The sequence below is a fragment of the Argentina silus genome, assembly GCF_951799395.1.
Source record: "Argentina silus genome assembly, chromosome: 1".
Taxonomy (NCBI): Eukaryota; Metazoa; Chordata; class Actinopteri; order Argentiniformes; family Argentinidae; genus Argentina; species Argentina silus.
In genome coordinates, this window is record NC_139655.1 from 23461418 (window position 1) to 23477398 (window position 15981).

Here is a 15981-nt window from a genome sequence, read left to right on the forward strand (position 1 = left end):
ATGGAATGACCAAGATCCCTTGCCAGAAGTGTTCCTCTGCCTCCTCTTTTGTCACAAAAAACAATTTACTATAAATACTATAATAAGGCCTCAATGCTCATGTCGACTCAATGCTACTTTCCTACTGAGAACAGATTGGAAGTGGTGTGTGTGTCAGAGGTCGATGTCTCATCAGTTAAGGGCTGTTGTGACATTTCACACAGTTATTATTAAACATGATTATTTCTTATGTTATTTTCTAGACATGTTATCAAGACAATAGGACACTGAGGAATCATCATGAGGATCTGCGTTATATAATTATGGTTGAATTATAATGCAAAATGGTAATTACATGGTTTGATTTAGAGAAACTAACTGCATTTTAGTGTTCAGACCAATGGACAAGAGAGTTGAAATCAGAAAAGGTCATGTGTCATTTGATGAGATATAGGTAAAAACTACTGTACTCAGCCCATAATGTTAATTACAGTCCAGTGTGTTTGTATTGGCGTAGTAGTGAGCCACAGGACAGGTGAGAGCCCTCTTTGTCCTTGAAGCCGTAGTGAGTATGAGTCAAAGGCACGTCCCTGCACCTCTCCACCATTACATTAGCATAGTTCATCCATGGGTCAGCGCGCCTGGCCTTAGTCAGCACCTCAGCCCCTCGCACACCACGGCTCAGGGAGACACGGAGGTCAGAACGACCGCCCCGCACCTGAATTAACATTCGCCGATGCGACCTGCACGCCGTCTCACGTTAACATAGACACGGTGGAGGATCTTCAAAACAAACTGTAACACTGATGGTTTCCTGACACAGATCATTAAGCCAAGTCCTGGACTAAATGGCACTGTCAATGGAGAATCTCCATTCAAGATGCCATCTAGGACTAGGAAACCATCCCATTGAGACTAACTGTGAGATCTGTTATGAAGCTTCATTGTGGTGCTGTACTTACGGCTCTCCATAGCAAAGATGGTGATGTTATGAACAGAGTTGGCCTCCCTGTCCAGAGGCTGGGCTGTACTGATGACCCCACTCAGGGCGTCCACATTGAAGAAACGTTCCAGATCTGTGTTTCTGTCGATAGAATACCTGGTGACAGGCACACAGTCAGACACATACTGCAGGACTACAGTAGACATTAAGTTTGAGCTTTTTGCAGAAAAGTACGTAAACATTTTATCATTTTTTTTACACTTTCCACCCTCAGAATGTGCCATATGTCAGATTTAAGAGTACTTTTTGGATTCAATTCATTGGCAACCATTATTGAGTTGTGACAACATGTGGAAATATGTAGTGTTATTATTCATTTGTACTGTAACGCTAGTCCTTGAACATTTGTTCAAGTGTAATACACACTATCGAATATTCACTGTTGATATTATCAGTTCCATTTGCAACAGAAATTCTGTTTTCAAACTTTTTATTTTGATAAGAGCTGATCCAAATCAAAGGTATAATATAATAGGTATTGTATGCTGTATATCTTTCAATTGAAGCAACAGAACAAACACTACCAATACAGCAACTCATATTTCTGCAGAAAATGACAACTTCAATTAGCCTATATTCAAAGGGTATTATTCAATGTAATGTGACTCTTGTGGTTGCATTAGTTCCACAATAATTTTAATTTAAACCGAGGTACTGCCATATATTGCAGAAGTCGATAGCAGTCACAGCAGCAAAAAGAGGCAATTTACAACCACAATGGTGGCATAATTTGATTTTCTGATTAAGATTACTAACAATCCTAACAGTCCAAGCATGAATACCACACAATATTCTTTCAATTAATGCCTAATGGGAGGGAATCTCATGAGTGACACAACACAGATTGCCTTCCTGAGTGCTTGTTTTGTGTTATAAATGCCATGGCACTGGTACAGACTGTTGACCCTCCTCAGGGAATGCCCTTCTCCTGTTGAAGATGGCATTTCACTTCTGCAAATGTTGCAGTCCTTAGAACACGCACCATCTGGCCTTAATTTTAAGTATTTAGGAATTTGTGTGTGTGTGGAGTCTGTTTTTGTTGGTAATACTCCCAAGGAGTTGAGACAGATGCAAGAGAATGTGTGTGAACAGTACTACTGATAAGATGTTTGGCTCTTTTTGTCAATCTTGTATTGTAGTTCCATGCCGAAACATAGAGGTCTGTTGTATTGTATTATTGTTTTGTAGAGGTAAACAGTCTTTCATGTGGAGCATAACTGTGCAAGGTTGTTTGAGGAAATGGGTGCCACTTCAGGAAATGACAAAGACAACAGTAAAATTGCCTGTAATGGCCTGTAATAACTGGCAAACAGTGAGCAGAGTATACCTGATGGCGCTATTGGAGGAGTCAGGGTCGTGGGCAGAGACCCTTCCGATGGAGGTGCCTACTCTGGCATCCTCAGACACCACCATCTTGCTGAGTGTCATGGAGAAGACGGGCGGCTCATTCACGTCCTCCACCGTCACCTTGACCGACGCCGTGTCACTAAATGGACCGGCGCTCAAGAAATTCGAGTCAATATTCCGATTAGTGGCTTCGACTCTGAGGGAGAAGCTATTCTTTGTCTCATAGTCTAATGGCTGACAAAGACAGACGTGATGAGAAAAAAAGAACACAAAGAAAGATTTTCAGAAAAAAAAGCAATTTCATATTTCTTAGAAGACTGCCCCCAACAGAGGTTGTGTACTATAAGCAATCCACAGACTGGCCTTCCAATCGAAGTACCAGTCCTGATTGCTTCGATTCTAAGTAAACCTTGATGGCCACATTTGCAGTAAACGCTGAAATCAAACACATACAAATAGTTGTCTGTACATCATTCATGCCAGATTGACCTTGTGGTACACTAGAAGATTGAAAAACTGCAGCTCATGGATTCCAATGACCCTATGCAACCTTGAACATAATCAGACTCTCACAAATACATCTTTCATTCAGACATTTTTACATTGACTTACTGTGTAGTGTTAAATCAAACTAAAATCAAGCAAAAATAGGCACACATCGTGGTGAAAGGCATTTTGAAATGAAAGTGGTAAACATATGTTGTCATCTGCTTGGCTTATTGGGCTCACAGTTGCAACCTAAAATATAGGAGGATATTGATGTGACATGTTTATTGTCTGTTTGACTTTACATTTTTTGTTATAGTCGTCTCTGACTGCTGAAAAACAAACAAAATATAAAATTCTCCTGTCTGACAAAGTGGCTGTCAAAGCTACTAAAGCATGGCAGCCATAGACACAGAGGTTTCCCCCAGGAGTAGTAGTAGTCAACCGACTGGGGTGGTGTGGCACAAGGCATTAGGCCTGTCTTGTGTGCCAGCCCACTTTTTGTGGAAGAGATATTGGTATTCAAAACTATGACTGTACTCACCTAATAGACTGATTTTACTAGATGGATAGTTGCGATATTGAGTAGAAAGACAAACAATATCGAACATCACTTGACTCAATGCTTAACTCACTTCAATAGATTACCACCAACAGGAACAGAGAAGGCCCCTAGGCCTACAAATAAAATAACTTGTGTTATAGCTTGTGTAAAAATGCTGCCATTACTGTTGTACTATAACACTGTGTAATAACATTGTAATTACCTAATTACTAACAACATATTAACACAATGTAATACTAGAGTTTTCTAGAGTTTCAACACAGGCATACAGACAGCTTACCAGCATTAGCCAGTACAACCATGTGTATCTACCTTCAGTAGGACAATGACACCCTCCTGTGTGTCCTCATCTGTGGTGATGTTGAACATCCCAGGACCATCCCCATCCATGATCCTGTAGTCCATCTCTGCGTTGGGTCCTACGTCCACATCTGCAGCTTTTATCTTGGCCACCACTGATGCCACAGGCAGGGACTCTGGGACCGTGTACTGATAGTTTTCTGGGAGAGAGAGGAGAGCAGAGCCAGGCCATGGTTATAGATGATCTTATTACCCTACCAACTCACTTTCTGGTAGCTCAACTTTATCATGTCCCACAGCTGGATATGATTTTGCTGTGTGGCTGAGTGAGAAAAAATGAGCTTGCACCGCAGTGTAAAGATGCACAATGTGAATACATAGCAATGGCAGTAAACATGGAATAAACTAAAATAGATTTGATTTTCAACATGGAATGCAACGTCTCTCAATATGTAACTGAGGTGGCTAATGCCAAGAAATCTTTTTGGCCAGTGGGACACCCAATTTTAATCCCACTCAGGTTGCATACATACCAAATTAGTATTCTGAAATTCAAGAACTTTGTAATGATCATGGGCAGTATTCATTTTCAACCTTACTATGCTATTGTTGTGACAATGGAGAGTAGAGCATATTGATATTAAAATGTATTAGAGCAGTCTCTGAATTAAATAGAATATCTCCTTGACCAAAGTAAATGGGGAGTCACGGATCCCTATGGAATGTTTCACGGGATGAAATGTCCACTGAAAGATTCTATTACATAAAACCTCTCCATTGTGTTTCAGACGCTTTTGTCTGCACCTCCCGATTTAAAGCACTCTCGTAAGAATAAAGGAGGAATCATATTCATAATCATAATCTCCCCAATCACCATGGCAGAGCTCATTACCAGACCTTTCCGTGTTCCTCACCCCAGTGGCTCTCTCAGTCGCCGTCTAAATGCTAATCTGCCTGACATTGTTTGCTGCCGTGTAATCTTTGTAATGGCTTTTTAATTCGCCATGGCGGCAGCTCCTTAAAAGACCAAAAGAATGGTGCTTTTCTCCCCCCTTTCACCCATACCCCCCCCCCACCACTCTCTCCTCATGCCTCAAACCTTGTCTTTCCTTCTCTTCCATACACTTCTCTCCTCTGACAGCGAGTGCCTCTATCAGCTGTGGAGCTCACTGTAATACTGTAGTGATTCTGACCCATGACCTTGGGAGGGGAAGGCGAGGGCAGCATGCCCTGAACTCGTCCAAAGCCTCTTTCTTCCCAGCAAGACGGTGCTGGGTTAAAGCAGCATTGATGACTTGTTGTGCGAATTTGAACCTGCTTCTTCCCTCAGGGTCCAGAAAATTGACTTGACTTCATGGCAGTCCAGCGGCGAGTATAACAGCCGGGCAACGGTTGGGACTATCAATGGTAAACCGATTGCCAGGTGCCTCAGATTATCATGAGAAGCACTTCGCGCCTTTGAATCCCAAAGCCTGGCCTGGAACCCATTAGCGGGCTGTGAAATAGGCTGATAAAAAAAAAAGTTGCCTGATTGATCCTGGTACCCACGGGCGCAATGCGAGTCCTCCAGCTCTGACTGGGAGTGACGAGAAGAGAGGGAGAGAGATGTTTTCTACCTCCTGGGCAGGCTGCATTTGAAGTGTTTGATAAAAGGGGTCAAAAATATTCTGCGAAAACTCACAGTGATTAGATGGAAAGATATAGAACGAAATTACTCATACACTTGTAAGGGGTATTGTGTTTGAGGGCTGTTTCAATGTCATTTTACAGCCAAGTCTACATGTTTCCCCATCAACAACATCTAGTTATACAGTGCTACACAATTTTAGTCCAAGCTTTTTCCATAAACAATCTGTCAAAGTATATAAAAGTGAGAGTGACATGCCAGTGATGGGGTTTGTCTGAGGGGGCAATATATAACCAGACAGAGGGTACGTAGTGCGTGAGAACAGAAAGTCTTACTGCGAGAGAAGTGTGGTGGGTTGTCGTTGACGTCAGTGAGGGTGACCGTGACAGAGGTGGTGCCGGAGAGGCCACCCATCTGGCCCACCATGTCTTTGGCCTGGATGACCAACACGTACTGGTCCCGAGTCTCCCGGTCCATGTTGGGCAAGGCCGTCCTGATGATGCCTGGAGAGCAGAGAGAGAGAGAGGTGGGGGAGGGATGACAGGAGCAGAGGAAAGGAGAAATTGCATTCAGTTGAATGTACATAAAAAAGTGAGTTTATTGGTTTTGTGATATTGTTATAGCCGTTTTGCTGTACATCACTGTGGCACATGTACAACAATGTTTACTGATGACAACGCCTCCAAAGGTGCCAGTCGCTTGCTTGAATGATAAGAGGTGGCTTCACACAGTGGTTTGTCTAGCTTAAAGTGTTGCAATGTCATGGAAATATTAAACCTGGTTAGTCACACATGATATGGATTGGTTTGCTGTAAAGGTAACACATTTTCATACAGAAAGCTGAGACAACTGTGTGCTTGCGTTCATTACGTTGTCGTAGAATTTAAGCTATAATACTTTTATATTATAGCTTATAAATATAAATAAAATACCGTTAACCAGAGCTGTTGATTCATTCAAAGACTTTATTCACGCAGAATATGTAGCCGTTCAGGTTTGCAAAGCTGACCCCGTTATCTCCTCAGTCACCTGTCTTTATAGATTTCACACAGGTTAACGCCTTCTATTCAACGTATTTCTGTTTCCTGTCTACTTGCACCAATAACATTCAAGATCTATATTTCGTCATCAAGGTGTGCGCCGCACATCTGGCTGGCGTCTATTTGTCTGATCAGACCTTGCTGACACCCCGGCTCATTTCAAAAGCCTTTTGTTCTGGCTGTTTTCAACTTTGTTTATTACTTAATTACCCTATCTTTAATCATTCTATCCTGTTTCCTCCCGCTTTGATCCTTTGTTTTCTTCACCTATAGCAAACCCCTCAATCGGACCTTACCCCTCTTTACGGCCTTCTCCAAATGTTCTAGGACCATCTGTTTTCCTGTGACCTCTTCCCTAGGTGTGGGATTACAAACCCTTATATTGTCTTTAAATTTACCATAACATCTGGTTGGCTAGCAACTACAGTAGCTAGCTGGCTGGCTACGAGCTGGATTAAAAATGTTGAGAGGCACCTTACAAGATTTACATCATTTATACAGCTCATGTAGATGATTTGCTACCTAGCTAGCCAACTAACCTACATTTTGGTAGTACGGCTAGAAGTAATAAAAGTAACTAGTAGTAGTGTGTGTTGCTATGTAACAATGAAAGTTATGGACTTGGTTGTGTATGTTGTCTAATATATCATGGGCAGGACAGGTTCAAATGGGAATTCCAAACCACCCATTGTATAATATGTAAAGAAGGATGTTCAACACAACGGCATTGCCTGTCAAACCAATCATAAGTCCAATTCTATGCAACATTCCTCTGTGTGGTCAACCTTCTGTGCCTGCACTGTAACAAGTGCCCTAGTAAAATGTAGTGAGAGGCAAAGACACACAAAGTTGCTTAATTGCTTTTGAAAAATATCGCAACTAATGAAATGGAAATCAGAATTTTATCTCGACGACGAAAGATCAGAATTCCACAAAATTAAAATGAAAAAAAAAAAGTCAATCCTCATAAAGGCAATTACTGTTGCATTCAGAGTTAATGACTTACAACACATTTGTGTTTAATTCATTAAAAGGAATTTATTGGGAATTCCTACAAAACATGGAAGATTACACATTAAGTACCTCACAAAGTCCAGAAACACAGTTCCAGAATAAATGAATCACGTAGGCTTAGCTGCTCTCTCTCTCAGAGCTTGTTACAGAACTAACTGATCAAAGAGGAATCGTTAGTTACAGTTCGTACCTGCTAAGGTTCATCATAATCTTTCAAGGTATGTAGATTGTGTCATCTAATTATGTTCCACTATCAAGACACTTCCCGTTCCACACTTATCATACCTAATACCTTCAACCACTTGCACTTAATGTGCATATCTTGCTGAATCTATGTGCACTCACTGTTTGTCTGTCTAGTTTTGAGTTAAAGTGCTGATTGCCATGTCAAATTCCTGTGTGTCTACCTGATGCATTTGGCGAATAAAAAGTGATTTTGATTCTGAGATATTGTTTAAACTACCTGTACTTAATTTGCTTTATCTCTGTCTGGTAGGAGAAAAGCTAAATGTTGGCTTCACCACCAGAGCTACCCTCAACAGGCTCCTTGAGGCTGGAGACATCACACCTCAGGAGGTGCAGCTATTCCAGCAGGCAGCAGTGGCGTTTCTGGTCAGGGCTGTGGAGTATGGCATCAACAAACTCCCCCTGAAGGAGGCCCTTCTGAAGCATGCAAAATGTGTTGACGTACAGCAGAGGGCTGAGTGTGGGGTGGAAGATGCCCTATACTTCGTAGACAGGCAAGGGTTTCCACATTTTCCAGGATTTCAACATGTTGAATACTTTGTTAAGTTTAATTTTGACCATGGTCACAAAACAAATCCTTAATCAGTTCTTTACACATGGTGCTCTTTTTAGATTTCAGGAACTACTTCCTTTCCATGGGCCACAGGAACAGGACATGGTGAGTGAGGAGTTCCTGGAGTATCAGCTCATGGATATCCCCATGCCCCAAGATCCCACCACCTTTAATGTTGAGGAGTTTTGGGGGAGTATGTCCTAAACAAAGAGCAAGGTAAGAAATATTTGGCACCACATGACATACACATAATTAATTGAAATAATAAAAGCAAAGCATTTGAGTAATAGATTCCCCTGGTTCCTTTTTTCAAAGGTGACCGGTTTGAGCCAGTTTGGGAGGCTTTCTAAGATAGCTGCATTAGTGTTAGTGCTCCCTCATTCAAATGCAGACGCTGAGAGGGTTTTCTCCATGGTCAGACTGAACAAGACCAAAACCAGGAACAGCTTGGCACTCAATGGAACTCTGTCATCCATCATGACAGTTAAAATGGCTGGCTTGGAACCACAGTGTTTAAAATGGGAGCCACCAACCCCCGTGCTGAAGGCCTTAAAACATGCCACCAACACCTACAATGAACAACACCTGCACTAAGAAATGCTGAATTAAATAAATATTTTTATTTGTATGAATTTATGTGTCATTTATCAGATCAGACCCCCGTCCCCACCCCAACCAAACCCCCACCGCCACCAACGACAAAATCTCACTCTGAAAACTTGAGAGCCCTGTCATACTGTATGCACACATTTAAGTTTGTTTGACTTCCATCAAACAATGTCAATTGAAGAAATTGATACAAGAGTATCGCACATGGGATTTAGCCTTTAGTCATTTGCATGGAAGCCAGAATCAAGATGAAAACTAATTCAGCAGCGTTTTCTGGAACAAACAGTTACACCTCCACTACCCCAAAACTCAGAAAACAAGTCTTATGTTAAACTGTCTATTGTCTATCTATCTTGTAAATACCTTGGTACTTAGTCTAATGGGAAACTAGAGGTTACGCAGTGGCGATTTTAGCATGGCATTTCTGGGGGGGCAGTTTTGTAAGACGTCACCATCACAAAACATAAAGGTAGTCTACCGTAGGCATATGCTATGGGCTGCACTGTGAGTGCCATGGAGTAGAAAGATTTGAAAGAAAGAAACTGAATACACTTCATACACTTCAGCGCGACACAGAAGGCTACATTGATGTTGCCTATACTGCAACAAAGTAAAAAGATTAGACAGGCACGTGTCTTCAATAACTTGCATGCTTTATCAAAATACAAGCATGCGACACATTGTTAACTTGAAATAAAGTTTTATCAATTGTATTTCTTTAAATGTCAAATAAATATCATCTGAGCAGAGGCTATAACACACTATTAAAAAGCCACATTAACACAGAACAAACCGATTCTCCTCGGTCTGTTTGTTGTGCTCTGCGATGCTATGGCGATATGCACCATCTAGTTGTGCCTGGATGTTGAACTGCCCCAGTAAACCCAACTTCATGGCACAATTCAGATGGGACGCAGAGCTTTCATGGTTCGCTGTTCTTTCTGAGAGATGTTTAATGTCTTTGAATCCAGCCGATGCCCCCAACAGAGTCTCCCCCAAGAAGCATATGTGGGAAACAGAACATCGCATGTTTCGAGGTGCTAGCGGTTAGCCATCTCTTTTTGTCAAACCATTCCTGTTTGAACATACGAGTCACTTTATGCCCAGCCTGAAGCAAGACCAAGTCTTCTGGTCTGTGTGGCCCTAAACATTTGATCTCCAACTTCTCTTCCAAAGGCAATGTACTAAATCGCATCTCAACAAATAATCTACACGATTCATTGAGAAAACTTTAGCTAGCTAGCATTAGCGATAGACGTACAGTAGATCAACTGAATTGCTTTGTGATAATTTCCTGTCACGTCAGGCCATGTTAACGATATATGCGTTTAATATATATTTAATTTTTTCGCCACCTGTTCCTAGGCAGAATTCATAGGGGCAGACACATTTCTGCCCCTCCACCCAATATAATTTGCAGGAGGTTTTCCCTCCTTACGCCAATCACGCTCACGTTGTTCCCCTAGCAACAATGGGGCAGAGTCCTCCGCTGCCCCACAGTAGAGAGATAGGACAGGGAGCGCAGTCCGAGCACACACACACACACACACACACTAACGAAATTACTCCAAAACAGCACTATAAGGACTGTGAGTCAAGGTTATTATATTTATACACACCAATTTCACAATTGAATCACTATTTTGTTTTAAATCTAAAATACATCGTTAATACATATGTTCAGATGTCACGAGCATCTTGCACCACAGCACCAGATTTGGTGGGGCAATGCCCAAATGTAAAATAGCCATTGAGGTTATGAATGAAACAGTTCGACCCCTCACTATGGGACACCGATTCGCAGAAGATAGCCCAGCCTACAGCCTGTCCTAGCAAGTGCACCCATTTTATTCATCAAACCACTCCTCACAAACTCAGCGCGAGAGGGGTAACAAAGTGAGGGGTCTCCCTCATCTCCTTCAGAGAACCTGGGTTGTATTTGTAATCTCTACTTCTCTTTCAGTCGACTCGGTTCGACCCCTCACTATGGGTCTCTGCAAAACACAATTGCCTGGTCTGAACTGGAAACCTGTACATATACAAGGACGTACCTCGTCTACATCAGATAGCTAGCATGACAATTGCCTGAGCACAATAGGTAACGTTGCTATGTAGGTGCTAGGCCTGTTAGTGCAAAGCAAAGGAGCTAGCAACTGTCAGATTAGCCATGTGCTAGTGATGGGCAAATGAAGCTTTTGTGAAGCACTGAACTACTTGAGCCAATTGTTTCGAAAATGGGTTCATCACTCGAAGCTTCAGTTACAGTGACCTCTCCAGGCGAAGTGCAAGGCTGCAGTCAAATTAGGCAGGCTAGTTGGTGGACAGGAGGCTTTTAATTACACGCACGCACACACACACACACACACACCTCAATGAGCAGTGTTGGAGAAACTACTTTACTTTTGTAGAAAAGATCTTTTGTTCTGAAGCATCTTTGCTTTGATCACCCTTGGATTTAAAGTATTTCAACGACCCTGTGTAAGGCCCGTTAGCAACTCCGCCAAGGGAGTTAAGATTCAAGATTCAAGATTCAAAGTGTTTATTATCATATGCACAGTAGAAAACACGTTTCCCTGTACAATGAAATTCTTGCTTTGCTGTCTGCAGAATGCCAACCAAGGTAAAATGTACAATACTAAAAAATATACAATATATACTAAACAAAATGTACAAGATAACAAAATTTAAGGCAGCATGTGATAATAAAAAAGCAACAATAATAATAATAAAACAGTGCAAATGTAAACAGTGCAATTATGCATGTGCAAACTGAAAATGACAGTCGGGTTCAGTTATATGAGGTAGTACAGTTATATGAGGTAGTCAATGATTATAATCTCCTGAGTTGTTTAGGAGTCTGATGGCAGTGGGAAAGAAGGAGTTCTTTAGTCTGGTGGTCCTGCATTTAACACTTCTGTACCTCCGGCCTGAGGGTAGAAGTGTGAACAGTCCGTGCTGGGGGTGGGTGGGGTCCTTGAGGATGGAGGCGGCTCTCCTGTGGACTCTGCGGTGGTAGATGCTCTGCAGAGAGGGCAGTGGAGTCCTGGTGATTTTCTCAGCGGTCTTCACCACTCTCTGCAGGCGTCTGCGGTCCATAGCAGTAGTGCTGCCGTACCACACAGTGATACAGCTGGTTAGGATGCTCTCAACAATGCAGCTGTAGAAGTTGCTGAGGATCTTGGGCGACATGCCAAACTTCCTCAGCCTCCTCAGAAAGTACAGCCGCTGTTGGGCCTTCTTAACCAGCTGTGTGGTGTTAAGTGTCCAGGTGAGGTCCTCGCTGATGTGGACGCCCAGGTATTTGAATCTCTTTTGGTGTTGTGGCTAGCGCGGCCGGTTTGTAAGCGAAAGATTGCGAGTTCGATAGCTGCTCTACCCCGCTGTTCGCTACAGTATCTTTGCTTTGATGAAATTCTTTGATGCACACACACACTAAGACTGAATATCATGTTCTATTTACAAATAAAGATTGATGAATGTGTGTATTGTGTTATTGAGGAGAGAGTGCTGGGGAAAATATGGCATAGGTTGGGTGTGTTTGTGTAACTATGGCAGGGGGTGATTATGTGGGATGGGGAACACTCAAAGATTACAAGAAGAACACTCAGAGAATACAAACGCAATACCAACAACTCAACAGCAACAACGCACCTACTATGACAACCCACAAATTGTGCATTGTTTAGAGTGGTTATAAAGTGTTGAGGCGCTCAAATTCAAAACTCGCAACCTGTCACCTGTCAGAATCGAGACGAGGCGGTGCCAGTGAATCACCTGATTGGACCGCGAACCAGTCAGGTGATTCATTCAGGCAATGAAGCAGTTGCTGCTTCGGACGTCATATGTCACGTGATTTTTTTTGCACCAAAGCAAGCTTTGAAGCAGTGGTTCTATGGAATTGTAGTTCAGGGTTTGAAGCACATATCGAAGCTTCAGTGTCGCACTGCCATCACTACCATGTGCTCAAATTGTTTAATAGCAATGAACGGGCAAGCTAACCAACCAAACTTAACTGGACTGAGCGATTTAAGAATGTGCTCACAAATTAATTGGATTTTACATTCCAAGAACCCTCGCCTACATGCCCATAGAATGGTTGTTTGTTGTTATGTGCGTCGTCTTTTCGACTAGGTAAGACTATTTTGCAGAGAGTTGTTGCCTATGCTAGCTTGCAACATTGTAGAAAATGGAGGAAGACCTGAACGAAAAACTGAATTCAGTTTTTTGGAGCTCCGCCCAATCAAGGTATTTTTTTGCGAGGCATCACTCATTTCAAAAGGGTTTCCACCCCTCTGCAGCTACTTTCTGCAAAGGATTTCTTAACTAGGAAAGGCTGGTCTCAACAAGGTTACAGTCAGTATTATTGAGCACTGATTTGGAGAAATCCACTCCCGAAGTTTACTCTCTTAATGGCTATCGCATTCCACTTGCGGCACCACGGCTCAAATGAAGACTTTTTTGTTTGACATTAACCAAATCACGTAGCTAGCTGTGTTCACAGTTCAGCTAATTAGTTTGTCAGCTTGATTTTAGAAAAACTGTAATGCAAGACAGCCAGTTAGGTAGCGAGTGATTTTGCAGTTGTTAGGAGCTAGCAACTCCACGCTCTCCACACATTTAAAGTGATGCTACGTAATAATTTGTATAATTTCAGCCAGTTCTAAACATAGCCTTAATGAGCAAAAATGGGTCCCCCTCCCATGCCCGCAGTGCCCACGTGCCTGCAGTGTGGTGCGTACACGTGGATTTCACGTGGGCAGGGCTGATTCTGTTAATCTGTTGAAGTCCTAAGAACATATAGCTAAGTCATAGCTGGGCTATGACCAAGGGCTGAAGTGGTCAGAAAACCAGGAGTCACTGAAGCTAGCCCATTGTCCAAGTGCTAGCTGTAGCCTTCATGAGGGACCTAGCAAGTTATAAGCATATAACTTGAGTAATTGTCGTTGAGAGCAGTTTCAAACAATTGTTAAGAATTGCAAACTTACATGCTAGCTATAGACCGTCTTGTGTTACCCTGCTAGCTCAGAGATTAGCAGGTGCGCACAAGGTGAAAACCATCTAACGTGGTTTTCCAAATTCATCTACATTTTGCTTTGAATATCAAGCTGAACCACAGGATTCAAGTAGAGACAACCTAAAATCATAGGATTCTCACTAGAACAGTTAAGAGAACACAGTACAGTACGCTTCGGACAGTCAGCAAGCGGAAAGGATAAAATGGGCAGCTTGCTAGGTCCTATATACACTCACTGGCCACTTTATTAGGTACACCTGTTCAACTGCTCGTTAACGCAAATATCTAATCAGCCAATCACATGGCAGCAACTCAATGCATTTAGGCATGTAGACATGGTCAAGACGACCTGCTGACGTTCAAACCGAGCATCAGAATGGGGAAGAAAGGTGATTTAAGTGACTTTGAATGTGGCATGATTGTTGGTGCCAGACGGGCTGGTCTCAGTATTTCAGAAACTGCTGATCTACTGGGATTTTCACGCACAACCATCTCTAGGGTTTATAGAGAATGGTCCGAAAAAGAGAAAATATCCAATGAGCGGCAGTTCTCTGGGCGAAAATGCCTTGTTGATGCCAGAGGTCAGAGGAGAATGGCCAGACTGGTTCGAGACGATAGAAAGGCAAGAGTAACTTAAATAACCACTCGTTACAACTAAGGTATGTAGAAGACCATCTCTGAACGCACAACACGTCAAACCTTGAAGCAGATGGGCTACAGCAGCAGAAGACCACACCGGGTGCCACTCCTGTCAGCTAAGAACAGGAAACTGAGGCTAACAATTTGCACGGGCTCACCAAAATTGGACAATAGAAGATTGGAAAAACGTTGCCTGGTCTGATGAGTCTCGATTTCTGCTGCAACATTCAGATGGTAGGGTCCGAATTTGGCGTAAACAACATGAAAGCCTGGATCCATCCTGCCTTGTATCAACGGTTCAGGCTGGTGGTGGTGGTGTAATGGTGTGGGGGATATTTTCTTGGCACACTTTGGGCCCTTTAGTACCAATTGAGCATCGTTTAAACACCACAGCCTACCTGAGTATTGTTGCTGACCATGTCCATCCCTTTATGACCACAGTGTACCCATCTTCTGATGGCTACTTCCAGCAGGATAACGCGCCATGTCACAAAGCTCAAATCATTTCAAACTGGTTTCTTGAACATGACAATGAGTTCACTGTACTCCAATGGCCTCCACAGTCACCAGATCTCAATCCAATAGAGCACCTTTGGGATGTGGTGGAACGGGAGATTCTCATCATGGATGTGCAGCCGACAAATCTGCAGCAACTGCGTGATGCTATCATGTCAATATGGACCGAAATCTCTGAGGAATGTTTCCAGCACCTTGTTGAATCTATGCCACAAAGAATGAAGGCAGTTCTGAAGGCAAAAGGGGGTCCAACCCAGTACTAGCAAGGTGTACCTAATAAAGTGGCCGGTGAGTGTATATGACGGGCGGTAGGCACGACTGTCTGCAAGCGTCACCGGCCTGTACCAGGCGTGATTGAATAGAGATCTTCAGGGAATAGGTACACAGAGTGTTTGTCCCATAGTGAGGGGTCGAACCGAGTCGACTGAAAGAGAACCATATTTTCATGTCTCACCCACATGTCTCATTAAATCGGGGTGTGTGCATATTTAACGTGGGTGTGTGCATATTTAAACAACCCACATGTCTCATGAAAATATGTCTCTGGAGTTTAACCAGACTGGACTTATTGAGGTAAGTAATATTACCAGGTGTTGGCTGATTTAATGTGGCCCCCTAAGTTTTTTCCTATTGAAAAATCTAAAGATAGGGCTAAGTTGTGGTCAATTTGCTGTGTAAATTGGGCGACTAGGCCTATAGTTACGTTATCATAGTTTTAAAGTATTATTTTTATAATTTCCAGCCCCTCCGACCATCTGCTTAGAAATAAATTGGCCTCAGGTAGTTACCTCCCCTTGCCCTAAACTCTATGGTGATCAAAACACCTAACACTTTTGTAATTCAAACCTAGCCAGGAGAGTTGATAAAACAATAAAGAAATCTCACAAATGAAGTCTAAATGGAGAAACCAAGAGAAGAGTGTGTGCATATTTAAACAACCCACTCAACCTTTATTATGCTTTGAAATAAACAGTTATGTTTAAGTGTTTCATTCTCTCTCTGTCAGTCTTTTCTTTATCAAGGCTATTAACGCCCTAAATGGC

General features: G+C 42.5%; 1 protein-coding gene across 1 annotated transcript in view; it reads right to left on the reverse strand.

Annotated features, from left to right (window-relative positions):
• LOC310810778 (cadherin-7-like) overlaps positions 1-15981 on the reverse strand; it is a gene marked incomplete at its 5' end in the record, with an annotated part of 79525 nt that overhangs the window by 18154 nt on the left and 45390 nt on the right. Inside the window, 4 exons of the mRNA XM_083678629.1 lie at positions 942-1078; positions 2310-2563; positions 3693-3880; positions 5643-5810. Coding sequence (XP_083534755.1) covers positions 942-1078; positions 2310-2563; positions 3693-3880; positions 5643-5810 — 747 coding nt within the window. The remainder of the gene's footprint in view (positions 1-941; positions 1079-2309; positions 2564-3692; positions 3881-5642; positions 5811-15981) is intronic.